The 22,686-nt window shown below is 33.7% G+C and overlaps 1 protein-coding gene and 1 long non-coding RNA gene across 2 annotated transcripts; one reads left to right on the plus strand and one right to left on the minus strand.

Moving 5' to 3' along the window:
- Positions 1–3,703: 3,703 nt before the first annotated feature.
- On the minus strand, positions 3,704–7,925 carry LOC120268369 (organic cation/carnitine transporter 4-like). The gene is given in 6 exon segments (XM_039275800.1): positions 3,704–3,978; positions 3,980–4,270; positions 4,273–4,599; positions 4,601–4,744; positions 4,746–4,948; positions 7,203–7,925. Coding segments are annotated over 6 exon segments (1,581 nt in total). The 5' UTR covers positions 7,618–7,925; the 3' UTR covers positions 3,704–3,777.
- Positions 7,926–17,533: 9,608 nt separating this feature from the next.
- LOC120269341 lies at positions 17,534–19,613 on the plus strand. Its single transcript, XR_005539137.1, has 3 exons — positions 17,534–18,725; positions 18,823–19,090; positions 19,184–19,613. It is a non-coding gene; the product is annotated as an uncharacterized LOC120269341 (long non-coding RNA).
- Positions 19,614–22,686: the final 3,073 nt, after the last annotated feature.

Raw genomic sequence — 22,686 nt, forward strand, 5'->3', positions numbered from 1 at the left:
CAACTTGGTGGAAAACGAAGACGCAGTGCGAGTACTTCTACAGATGGGTCAGAATAGTTGAAGAAGAAAAGCATATTTTTTGAGCTTCCATATTGGTATCATCTGAACCAACCAATTGATATGTCAGGCGAGTTACTTGCTCAATTTTTTAGGCAGCATTGCAACTCAATTGTACCAACTCTCCTATCAGTATGATAAGTGGCAACCTAGTTCCCAGCTCTGTCACAAAGATCATGTGTGGGATAACATCATAAAGGTCCTATTCTTAAATTGTATTTGTACCTTAAATTTTATAAATTATACTATTTTGTTATGATATTATATGATATTTGTACTAATGTATTTGTTTATATGTAGGCAAAGTTGGAGGTTAATGATGATGGGCATAAAGATTACATTATCAAGAGTTTGGCCAAAAAATGGTGGGACCATAGGTGTAACTTGTACAACTTCTTTGAAATATGACTCGCAATGCTCCTCACGATAGCCAACATTGCAAGAAGGCTCCTGAAGTTTCCTTGGAGCAATGGATTGCTAGGATTATAGGGCTCGACTTGACTACAGGTAATATGCATAGATTTTGCATTGTAATGTATTTCGTTGAAAGCATTATTGTTTATTAACTATTGTCTCCATTTAAATGTTTCCCGTGTAATAAGCAGCTCAAAATACCGCCAACTGTAGCCACCTAACAATTCCTCACACGTTGGGTTCAAAATCATTTGCTTGATTGGAGAATGAAATGGTTATTAGTTTCATATCATGCAAATCTTAATTATGACTATCATTTAAATACTATTATGCACATATTAAATTGATATAATTTTGTAGGAATCTCAACTTGGTCGCCCTGTCACAAAAGCTGAATTATTTTAAGTTGGTCATACCACATAAGATGGGTCTTTTGTGAATAATGAGGCAAGGCAAAATCATGTGAGTTGAATATAGATTTATGTCATATGTTCAATGTTTGTATAATAAAAAGTGCTTTAATAAAACCATTCTTTTGACTTTATTTTTGTAGGAAGATCTAGTTTTCGCTCTCAGTCTTCATCTAAAAATATGGCATACATTAGTGTTTTTAGTAAAGAACACCCAGGGTATGTTCGTGAGATGGGACTTGGAGTAGTTCCAACTCAGGTGTATGGATCATCGAGTAGCTATAGCAGTAGGTGTTATTTGGTAGCCAGTACACAAGCTGAAGTTGATGCTCTTAGACAAACTGTCCATTAGTTACTGCAACGAATTGAAGTCAATGAACAACATATAGCAAATCTTACCCAACAAATGGCAAATTAAAATCCAAATTGTATATGTAATCAAATTTTTGATAAATTTTCATTTTAAGGTTATAGTTTCATATGATTGTTATCAATCTATTGTTTATGTTTGTGCTCCGAGTTTTGTTTTTATTTCTTAATATTTGATATTGGTTTCATTTCACAATAGGAAAATGTAGGCTCCCAAGTTATTGGGAGGCGTTCGTCACAAGCTAGTCATTCAGCAAACGACGAACTTAATTCAAACAATGCAGGATGACCACATAATGAAAGTTGTATAATCTCTTTTTTTATGCTTTTTCTACTTGAAAATGTTATGTATGTTTCATATGTTATTTGTTTGATTGAGTATGTTTTTTTGAATCAATCTAATAAGTTTGCATTTTTTTTATTGTCACAGAGTATGCTAAGGATGGCGAGCTCTTTTCATGAGATTCGTTGAGGATGTGGCAACAAAAATGACAACATTATGCTCATTTACTGTTTTGTTTATGTTAGTTGCTTATCTTATCATGACATTATGTTTTTGGCTATTGTTATCTTCTATTTGATGGACAATTACTGATTTTCTATTTTTCCATTTCTATGTTGAACTATAGAGCTTATATGAGTTTCAAGCTTCTATTTTGCTTGACTAGAACTTGTATTTGATGGATCTTTTTATCTTTTAGTAATGTTATGTGTGTGATAGTTGTTTATATATAAATCTTGATATAAGGCATAGTTTAATATATAGTTCAAAATTGGATGATGTGGAAATGGTTATGCTCTTGACTTATTGATGATTAGTTGTATGAAGTACTTTACATATATATGTTATTTATATTGTTGATGATGCAACTTTATTGATTATCTACATACTTGTTTCTAACTTTTATATATATATATATATATTGTTGATTATTTATATACTTGTTTGTAATACATAGTTGTAGAAGAGAAGGCCAAAGTTGGAAGGGTACACAATGTGTGATTTATTAGCTAGATTTATAGATTTAATACTTGTTAAAATTTGTTCATTGTCAAAATAACTAATTAAGGTTTTGCTTGTGTTCTTTTTGTTTATGAACTTGTTCATTTGAATCAAATTGTGATGAACTACTTCATTGCATGCAATGTATCTTGGTAAGCAAATGATTAATTCTCTTCTCTTTACATCTTGTTCTTTAAGTTTATAAAAGCTTTTATTTGTTCTATTTATATACACACATAGGAGGTTATGATAAAGAAGATAAGGTAGCTAGAGCTTATGACTTGGCTTCTCTTAAGTACTTGGGAACAACTACAACAACCAATTTTTCCTATAACTTAAACTCTCTACCCTTTTTAACACTAATTTCTTTGATTCCTTTCATATACATATATATATATATATATATATATAATGTTATATATTTTCTGATAACTAACTATGAGGAGTTAGGGTAAATGAAGCATATGACAAGACAGAAATATGTTGCATCTCTTTGAAGGTATACACACACACACATATATATATATATATATGTTGCATCACTTTGTTTCACAAGGTATATTCCTTGTATATATGGATTTATCCAAATCATACTTTGCTCTAATCAATTAATGAGAGATTTATTGTTTATGCAGGCAATAACAAGTGCAAAAGCCATGAATGTAACACTATTATTGTCAAGTGCAACTCGTTATGTAAACAAAAAACTGGTCCCATTGATGTATTGACGTTATGGCTAATTTTTGTACTAATGTTTTTGATAAATTTTTATTTATGAAATATATATTTATTTTTGTTTAGTAATTAAATGGAGTGTAATGTAACTTAATAAAACTTTGGCAGGTATAATATTGTAAACAAATTGCATATTTATCAAAAAATAATAAAAAAAAACCTTAGTTGGCTTTAGCAGCGGTTTTGGACTGCCGGGAAAGGCAATATAGGCTGTAAGATGTGCATTTCGTGGCGGTTTAAACCACCACCAAAACCACCGGCAAATGAAATATAAAATAATAATGTTGCATTTCGTGGCCGTTATGAACTGCCTCTAAAACCGCCGGGAAATGCAACTATCGTATTTCGTGGCAGTTTAAAACCGCCATGCAAGTTGTACTTGGTGGCGGTTATAATTGCCAGCAAATGCAATCCAGGACGGGATGAATATGTGATTAGCGGCGGTTGTTCCGGCCGTTAATAAAAACCGCCGTAAAATGAGTGTCGACACCATTATTCATAGTGGTTTTAAAACCGCCACATAATTACTTTAGTGAAGGTTAAAACTGTCATAAAATGACTAAAAATTAAAACCGCAGCAAAATGCATATTTTCACGTAGTGAGTGATAGAAACAGACAAATAAAAAGGGATTTGCAACGGGTCGCTATTCATATGTGTATATATATATATATATTCAACACAAAGAAAGTTGGTATCACTAGCATACACAGCAATAAGCATAGTAAACTCCATTAAAAATAAATCACAAAAATTTTAACGGTTTAAAGTTACCATTTCAACCTTACATTTACTCTTCACTCTTCTCTCCTTCAACCAAACCTCCAATAGTATCATATAAAGGCTTATTCATGGTCTCCGGCAAGAGAAACGCAAGCAAACCACCAAGTACTCCACAAAACCCAAATACCACAAATGGAATCGTGTCCCCTAAAACCACCACCATAGGAGCAAGTATGGCACCCATCTGTGCAGCTTGTGAGGCACCTCCCTAATGCTGCACTTCTCACCACCGTAGGGAACAACTCTGAAGTGTAAATGAATAACAAGTTGTAGGTCGCTGCCATGCCAAATATTCCAATTAATCCACACACCAATCTCGGCACTTTCATTGTCCCTGAATTGCTCAATAAACTCCCTATGACACAGGAAACACCACTGAGAAACATTGTTGATGCACATAATGGCTTCCTCCCCAACCAATTCAGTAACAAAGCAGTGAGCAAGAAAGCCGGCATCTCAGATACAGCATTAAGAAATACGCTGAGGTATAGATTGGTTTTTTGAGGTTGACGACGTTGAGGCTGAGGCCATAGTAGACCACAGAGGTTAAGAAGTTTATAGCAATAGATAGAAAAAGCCGATTTCGAGTAATTGGAGATCTTATCACATCCACAAGAGAGCCAGAGATAGCTTGAGTTTGGTTGCTTGGTTCAAGCTTCTCATCACAAACATCATCATCGTTATCATCATCAAGAATGAGTGTAACTCCATCTGGGATGTGTTTGCCATTGGTTTGAGCAATGGCTCGCATAACACTCATTGCATCATTTATCCTCCGGCGAACAAGATACCACCTTGGTGATTCTGATATGAAGGGAATGATGGCAAAAGAGGAAGAGAAGGGATGGAAGAGATGTGGCTATATAGAGAGTGCGCCATGATTTGAAGATATAGGCTGTGCCGGAGAGTAGGGCAATGCCTCCAGAGAAGAAGTAGAAGGTTGACATGCCGGCAATGGCACGTTTGGAAGGCCCTGATAGGTTCCGTGGCAAGGACGAAAGCACAAAGGCCAACACCACCAGTGCTGAAGCCGGTGAGGAGACGGAGAATGAAGTAAACCCAATAGTTTGGTGACATTGAGGTTAGGAGACCAAAGATAGTGTTCAGAATGCAGACGGCTGTTAGAGATCCTTTGTGTCCCAAGAAGGAATCAGATAGATGGCCAAAGAGTCCAGCACCTGACAAATAATAGAGAGTTAGTTCGTTTAGTCTTGGTTAACATTAATTATGGTTGCATTTGTATTAATGGGAAAAATGGGGTAATAGAAGTTTAGTGGTTGATAGTGATATATGCGCACGTGTCTCATTTGAGAAGAGTAGAATAAAGTAGATGGTTCATTGACATATATATATATATTATGTATATATAATATTAGATTCCCAAGACAAATCCCCAGTCAAGTGTGACACTTCATTATTAAGGGCAAGCTTATCCAGCACTTTGATTTTTTTTCTATGCCGCCAAGGGTGACCTTTCCAAATAAAAACAAAACATATGACCAGTTGACAACTGTAGTAAATCCTTTGGTTTGAAAGTGACCTGACTAATGACTTCTATCTTAACAAGCATGTGCAAGGGTCTCATTTTATCTTTGTTTAGCAGTTTTTTTTTTTTCTTGTTAATTGATTATTTACTTAGAAGTTTACTTATCTAAGGTGTAGAATAGGAGATTCCAAATATTTATATTACCAAATGCATCCAAACTATATATATACCACAAGATGTGAACCAATTGGATATAGACTATTATATCAAGAAAGATAAAAAAAAATCTATATATAATAAGTAAAAAATAATAACTGCACAAACGTCATGGATAAGGTGATTGATACAAAATTCTTATTGGCATTGACTACTGTCTTGGTGGTATTCACTCGGCAATAAATAGCTCCAATGTAGGTTTTACATGTGAAAAATTTCCACTATATGAAGACTTAATATTAAAAAAATTAATTTTTTTATAATCTCAAAAACAAAATGATCAATTATAGATATAATTTTTATATTTTTTTATATAAATCATACTTAATCATATAAATAAAAACTTTTATTGAAAATCAAGCTACCATTTATCATCTTCTTTTCAAATTTAAAAAGGAAAAAAAATTAAATTAAATACTATTTTTATAAAATTATTAAACTAATTTTTATTATAAATAAAAGTGCTTTTTCACAAAATATATAATTAAATACGATTTTCTTCGCAATACGAATAAATAATAATTACCTAGATGCAAGCAATTTTGACTAATTAATGTTGACTCATATACAACAAAATCTGATCTTGAACTTTGAAAAGAACAAGCCATCATTGGATTTATGCACTTGACTCACATGCATTAGCCTATAGAAGTAAATAGAGTACAATTTACAACTCTTATATTATATTAAATTGATTTAATTTAAATATGGTAAGGCATTGCATGCGACTCTATGATGATTGCTCAGTCTGTGCAGAAGACATCATGTTTCCAACATACAATGTGCATGCATTATCTATGTTTATATATATAATATTCATTTCACCTATATCTAAAAACTAATTTATAATTCTTTATAGTGGCATCCTAATGCCTAAAATCCAAAGAGTATTCTATGCCAATTAAAAGATATAGCAAATGATTAAAAGTGTTTTCCATTTTTTTTCCAATTAAAAGATTCATCATAAAAAATACAAAACCTCAAAGTAAGATTTTTTTTTTTAATACAAAAACGACTACCATTATCTTATACGGGTGTAAAAAAATTAACAAATATAGTGATGAACCAATTACAGTGGCCTAACAACCTCTTAGAAATTTATTAATTTGGACAGTACGATTAAAGTCTTATCATTACAAATCGAGTTAATAAATTTTCTATCATGCAATTCTATAAACAATGAATGAACAATGCTATTTACATAATATTTAATAATATACACAATATTATAATAATATTTTTGACCCAAAAATTCGACCCTAGGTTTTCCAATTCATTATTCTCTTACCATTCAACTATTCCAAAGTAAGAATATTCAATGCAAGATAATTTCTCCAAATTTCAACATTAAAAAAAACACTAAATCAGGATATTCTAAAAACTTCAAGTATAGTTACGGCGTTCATGTAACGGCATGGAAACTTTTAATAATAACCACACCCCCACACACACATATTATTCTCTCCGTTATTACCAAATTTAAAGATCCTCTACACTACAGGCTGCGAAAGAGTTGCTGGCCAAACGCTGACCAGTAACAATTGGATAATAAAAAGTACCTAAAAAAAATTTAAGAAAAAGCACTAAATCCTGGACCCCAATAAAGCATCTCCAACTATGACCCTTGGTCCCAAAATCAGGTCACTTTGTCGGTCCCCAAAAATTCAACTAAAAATCACAAAAAACATACGAAATTCATGAACCAGATAAAATTCAAGAGGACAGCGTACCGATCATACATCCAAGGAAGAACGCCGACTGCACAAGACCAACCTTATACTTCTCGCCGCACACCAACCCCCACTCCGCCACCGTGGAAACCCCGGAGCCGTCGATCCAACCCCAGTCTCCCGGCCCAAGCCCACAAGGATCCGGCGGGCAAAACCCTAACCCAGAGCACCGCCACGCCGGCTCACGATCGGCGAAAATCATCACCATAGTATGGAAAGCCTCCAAGGACCACGCCAGAGTCGTCAGCAGGAAGTGCCGCATCTGCCACCGACCCATCTCGCCGGCGTGCCGTCGCAGCATCTCGTCGATCACCAACTTATTACCATCGCCGTTCGATTTGAGCAGCCCCACCCTCAGATCGTCGCCGTCGCCGCCGCCGCCTTGTGCCTCGGGATCCGCAGCCTTGGAGTTCATTTCCAGGGCCACAGCCCCCTCCGGCTTCGTAGCTCTGCGAGATTGCACTGATGATGATGAAGCTTGGAGAACGTGATGGGGAACATTTATAGACTATTCCGGTATCTTGATCCTCGGGTTCTTGTAATTTAAATTGATACTGTCTTTTGATTGGGTAGATATCCAAGAGTGGCTTGTGGTTAGAACCTGGTTAATTTTAGGCGTTCACAGATAAGCGTTTTCGTGGATCTGACGGACGGCATCCTCTGATTGGGATTGTGCTCGGATAGTGATCTTATGTTTGCTCCCAAACATGGAGGAACAGCTTGAGTAGATATTCATATTTTGACGCGTGTCATGTCATTTAGATTTAACCTTATTTTGACTATTTTTAGTGTGTCTCTTTTTGTTGTCCTAATCTCTTTGGAGAACATCTTGTCTGGGTCTTTTTTGAGTTCTTGGGTTTTTTTCCTAGACTCGAGAAGGATCACTCATTAGATCTTTTTTTATTTTTTTCTTTTTCCAAAATTATTATTATTTAAATAAGTGGATAAATCACAATTTTTTTATTTAAATTACAGAAAACAAATACAAATAAAATAAGATAAGACTAAAAATTGAAAGAGAGAAAAGGATCTGTCCTGATCCACATGAACTAAGATGCCATCACCAGTAGTGATGAACTTCTCAAGTCAATGGATAGTCTTGATAGTATTGAATATACCAATGAAAAGTGAAGATTCCATTCTAAATGATAGGGAAAAAAACATTCTTAGTTGGAGTAAGTCATGAGCGAACAAACAAAAACGAAGAAAACGAAAAGAAGACTCCATAGCTGGAAGACGAAGAACATCATGAGGTGTCAAAGGTCTTCACCAGCTAACTAAAAGGATAAGGGTGAATCACTCCCTAACTAAAGGATCCGCAGAAGTGTCCGGCATTGCAGAGGTATCTCACCAGGACATTTCGTAGCTAGTGTACTAAGGAAGTTAAGGGATCGCTTTATCTACTGAGAAGCTTTGTTTAGGGATTGTTGTTGACTCCTAGTAACGGCAAAAAACCATGAAATATTAGCAATTTTAATAATCACAGTAAAGCAAGGTAGATCAAATAATTGAAAATTTCGATAGTTCCGTTCTAGCCAAATATTCTACATGATAGCTCTTATGGCGAGGTTCCAGAGAATGTGGAACCGAGGGTTTTGAGAAGGTAACCCGGTTGTCTAAATTGAAGTAACAGTTGGAGGAGAAAATTGAAGGTCTAAACATTTATTGAAGAAAGACCAAATGTGCTCCGGGAATTCACAGTTAAAGAAAAAGTGTTCCACTTTTCAAATTCTTATCTTTTAACCTTTTCAACGATTATCTTTATTATTTTTTTATTTTATTTTTATTTTTTCATATTTTTATACTTATCAAAGCCTAAGTTGAATAAAGTTTGCTCAACCTTAGTAAGTTTACTCGATCACGGAAAACTCTCTCTAAGACGAAAATGATCTTTAGTTTTGACTAGTTTGGTATTATGGTCAAGAAAATTCGATATACCACCACTTATCGAACTTAATCCCAACAATAAAAGCTTCCCAAATCCAAGTAAGTAAGCTTGTCTTAACCCCAAAAAGCTTTTTATGGTCGAGCAAGTCCATTGGAGTTGGGGGTGAGTTGATCACGTGAAATAAATGAATAAAAAAAATAAAAAAAGTAAGTCGACTTTAATTTGAAATCCAGGGACTTTGGGACAGATGCAAAAAGTGGGAGGGCTTTTTTTGGTAAATGCAAGGTATGCAAAGGGCCTATGGTTCTTCCATGTTTGTAAAAATTTCATTGCCCATTGAGTTGAGCGAGACATGAGAAATTAGTGATTTTGAATTTCTATGAAGCCAATTTTATTTGATTTGGGTTAAAAGCTAATGATGGGATTAATGTTTGAATTATCACCATATTATTATTACTACTTCTATTAGTAGGAAAAGTACTTCTAACCTGTTTTCAAAACAACAAAAAGTTCCGATTTGAATGCCCAAAAATCTTGATCAATGTAGACATTGAAAGATTCTTGAGTTGTCCGGGTACATGTACGATACAAATCAAAAAGTTAAGTATGCCTGTACCATATCCAATCATAAAAAGCAATATAATAAAAAAATAAGTTAAGTCTCAATAAACCGACGAATTGCACCATGATGTAGGCTAAAATTAGTATTAGACATTTGAATAGATTGTCATGACTGTCTTTTTACTTGGAATTAAGTGTTCAAAATATATTACAAAAAATTAAGGAAGAATTGGCAAGTTTGTTATAAACATTGTAGTCATGTACTTTCACATTTGTTTGATTGTTTTTTCGTGTCAAACTACTCCGAGTAGTTATGCTTGACAAGAAAGCAAGATTATAAAAAACGATTTAATTATTTGTTCACTTTATTATAAAATGGTATTTACTTTTTTTTTATAAAGATGACAAGTGTCATCAAAGGGATAGGCGCTAATTATCATGGGGTTGACAACCTTAGGCATCCATCATTTGGGCCAGCTAGCATGTGATGCAATATTGAAAAGATTGCCACGTGTGCAAAAGATAATATATCAGGAACCATAATGTAACACCCAAGACCATGACCAAGCACGTGGCAATCACCACGATGTCCCCAAATGGTGACATGCATACTCACCAAACCTAAAGCACCACGAGGCATAAACATCCTGTGTACTTTTATCACGAATAAAAACATATTTAAAAATGCACTTAAAATGCCACATTTGAAAAAAATATAAGGTCAACGAGGTAGCAATTTGAAAATGTTGAAAAGCAGATGCTGAAAATTACCACTAATAAGCACCTATTAGACACTATTAGATCTAACTAACAAGTTCAAATATGGAAATATAATCCAACATAGTAATAACTTGGGAATATGGTAAAAGAAAGGTGAAGCCTAGCAGAACACACTATAGCAATGACTCTAGCAATCACCATTTGAAGAAAAATAGGAAGTGGAGTGGATGAGTAATATAGTTACTTAGTGAGTGGTTATTACAGTTGGTTAGTGTTTAAAACATCATTAAATATCATAAAATATTGTATTTCAAATACTTATTTCAAAATTAATTTTGAAACAAGAAAAGATACTAATAAACAAATTTCTGTATTATAAACATTTCAAATTAAAGCTTTAAGAGCAACCATAACAATAATAATCAATCAAGAGTTTCATATAAAATCCAATATAAAAGGATTCATAAAAAAATTGTCCCTAGAGACTAAACTGCTGTTGCAATTAGGAATGAGATTATCAAGGCTAGTTACATATTTTTAAACATGGAATTGAACCTACCTGGCATTAACCTCTAAGTTCGTCGATGTGGTGAAGCATGGTGTCTCAGATCAGTGGGGGCACCCACTTACTCCCAAATCAAGGTCTCTTCCCTAGCCTCCTAAATGCGGGACTAATATTAGCTAGTCAACCACGCCACCTCTCACTAGACCAAACCATAGAGACCGCTGCTACAATAGCCGAGTCACAAACTCACAGTCACCATTATACAAGAACACTATATATCTATATATACATATATATAATTGCACTAAACAAATTCATAAAATTTCATTTCTAAGTATGCCACATAAAATATTTGCTTTTCATTTTGTATCACATTTCAAAGCATAATTGCAAGCTCAAAGGAAAACTCATCGTGAAAAGATAGGAAAAAAATTATTTATAAATATTATAATAAAATGATAAAAACTTAGTTTCTAAACATAACAAAATAGGAAACAAGGTCTAGCATAAAAACAAACAAGTAAAAACTATAATAAAAAAATATTATTGGGAAAGGGTATCCACTTGCAATGCTTAGACTCGTAGGTATAAGAGCTTAGATGTGGTGCTCCTCTATGAGCTTTTCGCATGCCCCTAGCTGAGGTTTCACCACCTATACCAACTTTAACTCAACATGAATTTAACCATAAAAAGCATGAATGCTAATTGATATGCAAATCTATATGTTAATGGTTAGGTCCCATTCAATATGAAATCTATTTCGAGTGACCTATTTGGTAGCATTTTTTGGTTGAAATTCACTAACTAAATTCAAACTAGCTTCAACTAAAGTTGAACCAATCCAATTTGGAACCAAACCAACCAAATCCCGGCTTAATTAATTGAACTGGGTTGGTTCAATTTTCTTGAACTGGTTCAGCATCAATTGACTTAAACCACACTAGTTAAAATGAATTGAACTATGCTAATTAATAGAAACAAACCCAAGGCTCATTCAAAACTTAGCCCAAGAGAAAAGAAGCGTGATAACCTAAATATACACATTCATTACACACAATTATGTCATTTATATGTCATGCATGTCACATGCATTAATTAACATCTCTATCTATACATATACTTAAAGTAATTGTATAATCTGCTTTTCAGAAAGTTTCACAGAGGATTTTTAAATTTTGTTTTTAAAAATTTTTCCTATTGCATTTAAGTCTTGAAGTAAATGTAATGTTAGCAATAGGAAATGTTTAATATCATTTGTTTGTTTGTATTAAATGTTTTATTAGATACATATTTAAATCAATTATAATTATTTTAAAAAAAATTTTGTGGATAAAGTATAATCAATAGTTTGTGTATTATTTAGAGTATAGTTTTAAAACTACTTTAAACATTAAACACTTCCACACTCTGGCTCTCAGGTTAAATGGTTTAATTATTGGATCATTTAGATAATTGCTAGGCCAATAAATTTTTTTAAAATATTATTTTAAAATTATAAAGTTTTTTTAGTCCACAAATTATTAATCAAGTAATGGTGATTATAAATGAACAAAAATAAATAATCTTAACAAACAAAAGCCACGACAGTGGTTATTAAAAAAAAAGCTAAGTACAATTTTTTTAATTTACATAAATCACATCTTATTTATTTTTAACATAAAAAATAAAAATAAAAAAAAATGAAGGAAGAAACAAGTTACCTTACGAAATAAAATTCGATTCATCCTAGTTATAAATACCCCGATGGTTGATTATGTTTTTCCAGTTTAAGATGTGTTAAGATGAGTTACACCAGGTTGATTACTTAAGTGGTTCAATAAAAAATCTAGACTAGTTTAGGTGCCAAGTTACTAGTCTGTCGGTCCAGATTTTAATAAATATATGGAGTTTTTTTAATTATAGACTTTAGAATTTATGGGCCATATACTTTCATTAATGGTAGACATTGATTATTAATTTTTAGGGTTTATAGAAAATGAATAGGGTTATAAATGAAAATTTAAAAGTATCCAAACAATGTAGAAAAATTGAAGAGACATAAACACTACAAGAGTTAAGATTTTTAGTGACAACGTTTTTTGTGTCGCTCGGTTATTTTGCCACAAATATTAGGTTTTTTTGTGTTAAAAGTAACAGACACTATTGTTTAACTTAATTGTGATAACTTATGTTTTTTTTTCACTATTATAGTGATAATTGTGACAATTTAGTAAACATGGTATATTAGCAAAATTTTAATGAAGAGCAACAATATATTAGGGCCACTTCGTTGATTTTGTAATTTATTGCTTTTAATAGTAATTATAGTAGTTTCAATAACATCAATGTGTTGTTGAAAAAGTTATGAACTATACTATTGCATAAATACATGTATTTTGCCTTTTTGTTTCTCATCTAAATATTATTTTTGATTTTTAATTTTTTGGGGGTGTTCTTACGTTAGTAATTGTTTCATTGCGAGTTATTTTTGCTTATTTTTCTCCTATATATTCTATATATAATATTAGAATTTAGTTAATTAAATTACTTAATTTTTTTGTGTTTTGAATTATAGTCTATATGTAATATTGCGGCATTACGGAATTCATTGTCTATACTATTGTTTTTATTTGTAACTATTTTTATTACTATTTCTAGTATATTGGATTTTTCATTTACTATTTGTTGCCACTATTTTTATTAAGTTGTTAATTGAGAAAATTTAGGTTTAATAGTATGAGAAAAGTATTATTAAAATTTGTGCTATAGATAAAAATACATACTCCAAAAACTATCACAATTTCAAAAAAACCGATGTAAAAGTGAGGGAGTTTACCTAGTTTATTAAATATTTGATCAACATACATGGGAATCCTTTGACAATTCATTCATTTTTATAAACATCGAATTTACCACAATCCTATACCCACTATTCACATTTATGATTTCTCAACACTTCACAAACATTAACCAAACATGAACAGCATCACCACCATCGGGTTTCCTTTAATAATTCAATGCAATATTTAGCATACAAAACTCTTGTAAAAATTAAAGAAAATAATAATAAATATAATACCATGAAGTTCTCTTCAAAGAATTAAAACATGAATTCCTGAAACATATAAATAAAAACCACTCATGCTAAGGTTTTCTCTAGGTCTAAGCTTAAAAATTAAATTTTACTTATAATTATGCAATTCTTCTTTTTCTAAGTCTCCTTTCCACTTCTACAATCCTGGTGAAATTCAAAATAGAAAGAGAGAAACCAAAGAATAAATAAGAAATCCATGCTTTCTAAAGATAAATTCAAATTAAAAATCAACTTTCAATCGAAAAAAAGATCTAAATTTATTTGAGCGATACAAATCGAACAAGATGAGGGAATGAATTAGGGCTAGCAAATTACGTAAGGTAGAAATCACTACAAAGTTTTTAAAATATGAAAATTAGATTAAACCTAAATTTGCAGAAACAACCCCATAGATTCACAAAATTAACCGGTTATAACATTGGTGAACATTTTAAACCTAATGACTCTATTCTTTTAGGCACTGTTTGGTTGAAGATATCCCTAGGGATATCCCCAATTTAACTATTCCCAAAGTTTGACAAGACATGCTCGTATTAATTATGAATTTAAAATAATAATTCATTTTAAACCTAATTTAAAACAATAGTTAGTATTAATTGTTCCAAAATGAAAAGACCACAATAACCCTCACCCAATTATTAACTGAACCCATGTGTTCGGATTTTTTTTTTTTTTTTTAAATCCATGAATGGTTGAGATGCTTTGAGCCCCCATTGTTGACTTATGAATTGAAATGGATCACTATCAGAAGGCACATGCTCATCAGGACCTACCCATTAACACACAAACAAATGCTTTAAAATCTTGACCGTTGAAATACATGATTAACAAAAGAAACCAAATTAAATTCCTACCTTCATCGCTTTCCCTTTGCTACATCACCTGCAGACCATTGTGACTCTCTCCCAATCCCTCTCTTCTCCATCTCCCAATCTACACAAAGAAATATTATCCCACCTCTCCTCCTCTCCACCCTCTTGTGTTGCAGACTTGTCTAACTTGCTTGACGGACCGATTCTCGGATGGGAGTGACACGTCGACAAAGCAAAGCTTGGGTGAAGGTATGCTTATGGAAATCCTCCATCAAAAGATTTCTCTTCTCTGATTTAATTGTTTTTATAAATTATTGTCTCCAAAGATAACTTATTCAATTTTGTACCTTGTTTCTCATCCTTTCTTTTGTTACTTGCTAGTGTATCATGCGAAGCCAATTTTAATGGAGGGCACAGGGACAAGGGAGCCAACCAAAGTGTCTGGAGGGAATCCCGAACATGTAGGTTCCCTATCAAGATGTGCGAGAGGTTGCCATGCAGGAATAACTCGGGCGATTTCTAGTGATGAAGCACTAGTTGACCTATTGTTGGAGGAAAGTAAGCGACTGGTGTGTGTTCGGGTTCCTTTCGACCCGGAAGCATGGTTCGAATATGGAATGAGTACCAAAAAGGACCAGAGAAGACACCACTTTGCCCCAGTTGAAAGGTAGATGGAAGACTTTGAAGAAGCTATACAAGTTGCATTCGTCATTGGTTGGTAAGAGTGGATGGTCATGGGATTTTGACACTCAAAGACCAACCCCTGGTTGTCCAATGGTGTGGGAGGAGATTATTAAGGTAAGCATCATTTTGTATCTTCTCTTGCAATGATAGGTTTTTTTGACAATAATGGAATCTCAAACATGCATAAAACAAATAAGAATTCGTAAATTTGATAAGCCATTTTGGATCTGAGTCGAAGATAAAAATCTCAGACATAAGCAAAAACAACAATTCATAGGAGAAGCCACGTAGAAAGTTAGGTTATACAACATCATGGAATTGTGATCAATCTTCGAGTAATTATTAGCTTGCATTACTTTTAACCACCCTAAAATGCATATGAAAAACCGTGCCTCTTGATTTTTGTTAGCCATACAAATGTGGTTCATAAGATGCAAGATGGGTTTGATAACAAAGCCCACTTATTAAATCCAAGTGTTTCATTTCTTTAAAGAGATCCTAATCTTTTATATCACCAAAAATGAAGCCCAGCAGTAGAGATCCTAATCATTTTGCTTGTACCTAATTGAAACGATATGGTATCTCTCACAGAACCACCACACCATATCACCCTCAGACTTGTGGGCAAGTCAAAGTCTCAAATAGAGAATTGAAGCGAATCCTTAAGAAGACAGTTGCTAATCATAGGAAGGATTAGGCTGATCACTTAGATGATACAGTCTGGGCATACAAGACTACCTATAAAACACCCATTAGAGTCATTCCTTATAGGCTGGTTTATGGAAATGCGTGCCACCTATATGTTGAGCTTGAGCACAGGGCATACTGGGCCATAAAGTATCTCAATCTTGATCCTCACTTAATAGGTTAGAAGAGAAAGCTTCAGTTAAATGAATTGGATGAATGGCACACCTTAGCCTATGAAAATTTGGCACTCTACGAGAAAAGATTGAAGGAATATCATGACTGGCACATAAACCAAGGTAAGCAGCTCAAAGAGGGAGATCAGGTATTGCTCTTTAACTCAAGATTGAAACTCTTTCTAGGAAAGTTTGTGGGATCGAAAATACCCGCCCTGGCATCGTGTCGATGAAGAGACACCAGGCGATATATCGAGTCACAAATGTTATTTTATTTTATTTATTTTTATCTTTGTAGGCTCTTCCATTCCTAATAGAGGCAAGCCTCCATTATTAATTACCCCAGACCGAGATCTTAGGAACCTCCGATTAAGGGCTCAATTACAAGTAAAGGCAAGAAAATTTGCAAATTATAAATTTTTTATCATTTACTACATATATATATATATATATATTCATTACATCCTTTATTTTTCAATATATAACTTTCTTTATATATATTATATATAGTTGCCACTGCCTGTGCCTTGTCATCGCATTGCATGCCTTACTGCCGCTTTGAAATGCATATTTCCTCATTGCCTTGAAATTTATATATTTATTTTAGAAATTGTCGCTGCCTTGAAATAAGCTTTCTTGCCATTGCTTTGGAATGAATTCACCGCATTGGATTGACGCATCCATTTTACATAGCTCGAATGTGAGACATCTTAAATTGGGTTAATATTTGGTAAGCTCCAAAGTTGCAAAGCATGTGCAACACATCAATGTAGAATCGACCGATCCATGCATCCTCACGCATAACCACTTTAATACATCATTTCTCAAATATATATATATATATATACATATATATATATATATTAATCCATGCTTATCCGGTTATCCCCTATGCCTCTTTTGAATGGTGGAGCCCGTCCTTTTCATTCTTATCTTTTTTTTTTTGTTATTATTATTATTTTTTTTAATTCACAGCTTCAAATATTTAAACAATGTTTGCATTAATAGCCATCTAAAGCCCTACATGCCATGCATGGTTAGTTAGTGGTGGGTCCCCCTTATACATGATTATATACGATATTAGGTTGCATTTCCTTCTTCAAATAAGAGTCGTTTGGATTCTTTCTTTTAATGCACGTGGATATGCATGCTTCTCCTTCATATAGATCTATATGTTGTCACACAAATGAACTGGGCACTTTTACTTGCCATGTGTTCTTATATATATATATTCTGGATTTGCCATCCTGCCAAGAGGCTAAATGGCCACCATGTCCATGTATTTACTTAAAAGACCTTTTTATCTCACCTTATATATATATATATATATATATTGGGTTCACCATAGGCCAAACGGCCACCACGTCTATGCCATGCATATATATATATATATTTTTTTTTTGGGATCATAACCATTAACCTAGTCTTCTTTTCCATGTACTTCTCCTTCATAGCGGGCCATGCAATTTATATATATATATTTTATACTTCCCAGATGACAACAAATATGCAAATGGAAAGTGCACAAGTATATATATGTGCATGCATGTTAGAGGTCCATATCATGATTCTCATCATTTTTTTTTATTTATTATTTATTTTTTTATTTATTTATTTCTTCTCATATATATATAAATATATATATATGAGGCTTTTATCACGCGCGTATGCATGCATGATCTTAAAATAAAAATCTCTTGACGTAACAACATCTCCTATATACACCATCATTAATTCATCAAGAAGGTCTTCTGTATTTCATTATTCTCCATAGCTACAGTGAGAATCAGAATCTCCCTCTTGAGTACCTTGAGAATTCCCATCTTCAAGAAGCCTCATTGAGTTCTTATCATAAGATTCCTTGGCAAGAGAAGCATCATGAACGTCTGGATTGAATTATTCTCCAAAGTATCTCTAATGTCTTTGTACTAGGCGTTCATGCGAAGATGATGACATTGTCCGCCTTTGCCTCTGCCATCATTCAGAGCCCTCCCTTCTTCCAATGAGAGATATGATCAACATAAGCTAGTAATCCTCATTGATGAACTTGACATATTTACTCAGGAACTTGTATTCATGGTCTCTGTTTGCATCCACTTCAACACCTGATGAAGCTGAGGTTTCTATTGGAGGCTTGCCAACAAAGTCACCAACCTGTGGAGCCAGATCTTTGTATGAGCATTTTGATGTCCAACGATCACCTTTCTTGTCATATATCCGACATACCATAAGGACAGCAACTAATGGATCACCGACAACCTTTACTTCTTCCGCTTGGCTACCTGGAGCTCTAGGTCATTCAAGGGAGATCTTCTCTATAGAAACCATGGTGAGGTGGCTTCCAATCATCTTCATGGGTGGCATACACGAACTTGCTCCAAGACCTACTCGCCATCGCATGTTTGCTGAGACAGGCACATGTAAGCTTTCGGACACAGGTGGTGATGGTGATCTTGACCTTGTTTCCATCCTTATTGAATCGATACTTGATGACTTTCTTCACTCCGTTCTTGTCAGGGTCTTCGATAATCTTCAGTGGGAACAAGAAGTAGAGATTGTCGCCATCGTCCTTGTCAAGCCTCCCTTATCGAGGCTTGCTCGATATTGCTCGCAAGAGATCCACAACGAAACTGAAACCCTAGCTTTTGCTCTTCGGCGATCCTCTGTCTTCAACACCTCTTAGGGCTTCTAAGGTTCCTCCATCTTTATGAACTCCTCAGCATGAATGGAAGCAAATAGCAGTCATCAACAACAGCAAGCAGCAACAATGATAATGACGGCAACAGTGAGAGTCTCTTTTTTCTTCTCTCTTCTTCTAATTTTCTCTTCTCTAGCTCCTTTTCTTTTTTGTCTTCTTTCGCCTTCACAACTTCTTCAGTTTTCAGGCTCCCTCGTCTTCCACGGGCTCCTCGTCAAGGGCGCAACAGCCAGCAAAGGGGAACAACATTAGTAGTGACTAAGTCGGCGATGGCGTCAGGCAGCAGCAGCAACAATGACGGCATCGACTTTCTTTTCTCTTTGTATATATATATATATATATATGTGTGTGTGTGTATGAATATAAGTTTGGAGAGAAAACAGAATAGAGACCTACCTCTTCTCCATCGTCTCTCTCCTTCGCTTTTCACCTTCGATCTTCCTCTTCGTCCTCAAACTCTCTCCGGTCATCGTTCTTCTATCGTCATTCTCTCTTTTGCTCTTCCTTCCTCCTCCCCGTCTTTCGTTCTCACGTCCCTTTTTAAAGATCTTCAACGTGGCAGTTGCACAGTTATTCTGATCGTGAAGAATTGCGAAGAGACATGGGCGGTTGCTGGGATTTATTTATTTATTTATTTATTTCATATAAATATATACACATGTATTATGATTATATATTATACATATATTTTATATTATATATTATATATTTTATTTTGACTTTGGACGATCGTGGGGTGACCACACCTAGCGTACCACGTTTCCCCCCCCTCCCTTTTTTTAATTGTATTATTATTATTATTTTTATCGTATTTTATTTTATTTTATTTTATTATATTTATATATTATAACTTTAATTTATTATATTTATGTATTTATTTTATCTTCCTTTGATATATATATATATTTGATTTTTTTTATCTGATTTTATTTATTTATTTATTTATTATCTTTATCAATATTATATATATATATTATTTTATTATTATTATTTATTATTATTTGTATTATTATTATTTTATCTTATTATTATATATATTTTATCTGACTTAATCTATTAATTATTATTTTTTATTATTTATTTATTTATTTATTTTATTATTATTATTATTTTTATCTGATATATATTTTTTATCTGATTTGAATTGAATTGTTTTATTGTTATTGTTTATTTATTTATTAATAATTTATTTTATTTTATTTTATTATTATGTTTTATCTAATTGTATTATTATTATTAGATATGATTTGATTATATTTAATTAATATAGATTTTCTTTATCTGATTTTATTTATTTTACTTTATTATAATTTGATTTGATTTGACTTATTATTATGATTTGATTGATTTTTTTATTATTATTATTTTTAATTATTATTTTAAATTATTTTTTTATTTTTATTTATTTATATTATTTTTTTTTTACTTCGTGATTTGCATTCATGGCTAATCTTGAGATTGCCTTGAAATGTGTGGTTTAGGCTGATCTTTAGATTTATATATTTAGAATCGCCTCGAGATATGTGCTCTTGACTAATCTGGAGATTTTTAGTATTTTTAGACCGCCTCGAGATCCGTGCACTTGCGGTCTTAAGATTTGTGTATTTTTTTTTAATATTTTGGATCGCCTTGAGATCGGTGCTCTCGGCTGATCCAAAGATTTGAGTATTTTAGACCGTCTCGAGGTCGGTGCTCTCAACTGGTCCTGAGATTTGTGTATTTTGAATATTTTGGATATTTTTGGATCGCCCTCGAGATCGGTGCTCTTGGTCGATCTTGAGATTTGAGTATTTTTAGACCATCTTGAGATCGGGTGCTCTCGATCGGGTCCTAAGATTTGTGTATTTAAATATTTTGGATATTTTGGATCGCCTCGAGATTGGTGCTCTCGGCTGATCCTGAGATTTGAGTATTTTGGACCGTCTTGAGATCGGTGCTCTCGACTGGTCCTGAGATTTGAATATTTGAATATTTTGGATCGCTTCGAGATCGGTGCTCTCGGCTAGTCTAGGGATTTGAGTATTTTAGACTGCCTTGAGATCTGTGCTCTTAGCTGGTCTTGAAATTTATGTATTTTGAATATTTTGGATATTTTAGATCGCCTCGAGATCGGTGCTCTCGGCTAATCTGGGATTTGGGTATTTTAGACTGCCTCGAGATCGATGCTCTTGGCTGGTCCTGAGATTTGAGTATTTCAGACCGTTTTGATATCGGTGCTCTCGACTGGTCCTGAGATTTGTAGTATTTTTAGGCGAAGCCTTGAGATCTGTGCTCTCGGCTGGTCTTGAGATTTGAATATTTTGAATATTTTGCTTAAATTAGGAAATACATTTAATTTATTTATTATTATTATTATTATTATTATTTATTATTTATTATTATTTATTATTATTATTATTATTATTATAAACAAAGTTGAAGTCGCGGTGGTCTGGACCATTCACAGTCTCACAAGTGTTCCCGCATGGTGCTATTAAGATAACATATCTAGAAAGAGGGAAATTTAAAGTAAATGGGCATTGGCTAAAGTCCTACTTCTCTTGCAACAAAATCAAGAAAACCGGAGGTAACTCTCCTTCATTTGACCCACCCACCATAAAGGTAAGAGAAAGTAGATCGAGCTAATGGCATTAAACAAGCGCTTCTTAGGAAGCAACCCAATTTTATAAATTCATCGTATTCTTATTTTTGTATTCTTTGTCGTTTATTGTTGTGTGGTTTAGTGTGATTGTGATCATGCTTATTGTATTATGCTTAGTGTGTATTTCATGCATGTCTTGAACCCTTGATCTTTGCTCTTTCATTTGGTGGTTTTTGGATGTAAACTTATGCTTAGTTTGATGTTGTGAATGTTGTATGTCGATTTTCATGGAGGTTGCAAGAGGAGGATTGTGAAAAAACTGATTTTTCTAAGCCTTACGACCATCCTTGCGGCCGCAAGGATGGCCATGAGGCTTTACTGAGAACCCTTGCTAGCGCCCATGTGCCCATAAGGCTCCCCATGAACTCTTCCCAAGAAGACTCACGGGGCAACCTTGCCCGTGAACCTTGGCCGAGGAAGCTTGCGGGTAAGCTTGCACCCATAAGCATGCCGCAAGGCGCTGGCAATATTTGGGGCTGCCACATTTTCTCTCTCTACTATTCACCTTCTTCTTCTTATTTCTCCACCTTTTCTCTTCATTTTTTTCACCATTTTCTTTCATTTTTCTTGCTCTAAACTCCTCTCCTACCTCTAGGAACCTCATTCTTATGGATTATTTGAAGTTTCACCATCTCTTTCACCAAGTTCTCACTGGGGCACTCTCATAAGCTCTAACTCAAGCTTTGCTCTTCTCTTCTTCTTTTCTCTTGCTTTTTCATGCCTTTGTTGTGCAAATCTTGTGGATAATTGAATAATTGTGGTTTGGTTGTGTATTTCGGCTTTTTGCAAGTTTTGTAAAATTTTTAAAGCTCCATGTACAAGGGGAACTCTTGCAAAAAAAATTTTGGGTCTTAACCTTCTTTTGAGATGTTTGACACCCCTAGCATACTAAACCCTTGTTTCTTTTAGTTGTGGTTTGAGTTTGTGCATCTTGTCTTGTAGGAATGTCGACTAAACTCATGGCTTCGAAGAGACCAAGGAAGGACGATGTACCCACCATTAGAGAACCTCGCTTCAAGCAAGAGTCACACAAGACAAGATA

This window comes from Dioscorea cayenensis, chromosome 9 (genome assembly GCF_009730915.1).
Source record: "Dioscorea cayenensis subsp. rotundata cultivar TDr96_F1 chromosome 9, TDr96_F1_v2_PseudoChromosome.rev07_lg8_w22 25.fasta, whole genome shotgun sequence".
Lineage (NCBI taxonomy): Eukaryota > Viridiplantae > Streptophyta > Magnoliopsida > Dioscoreales > Dioscoreaceae > Dioscorea > Dioscorea cayenensis.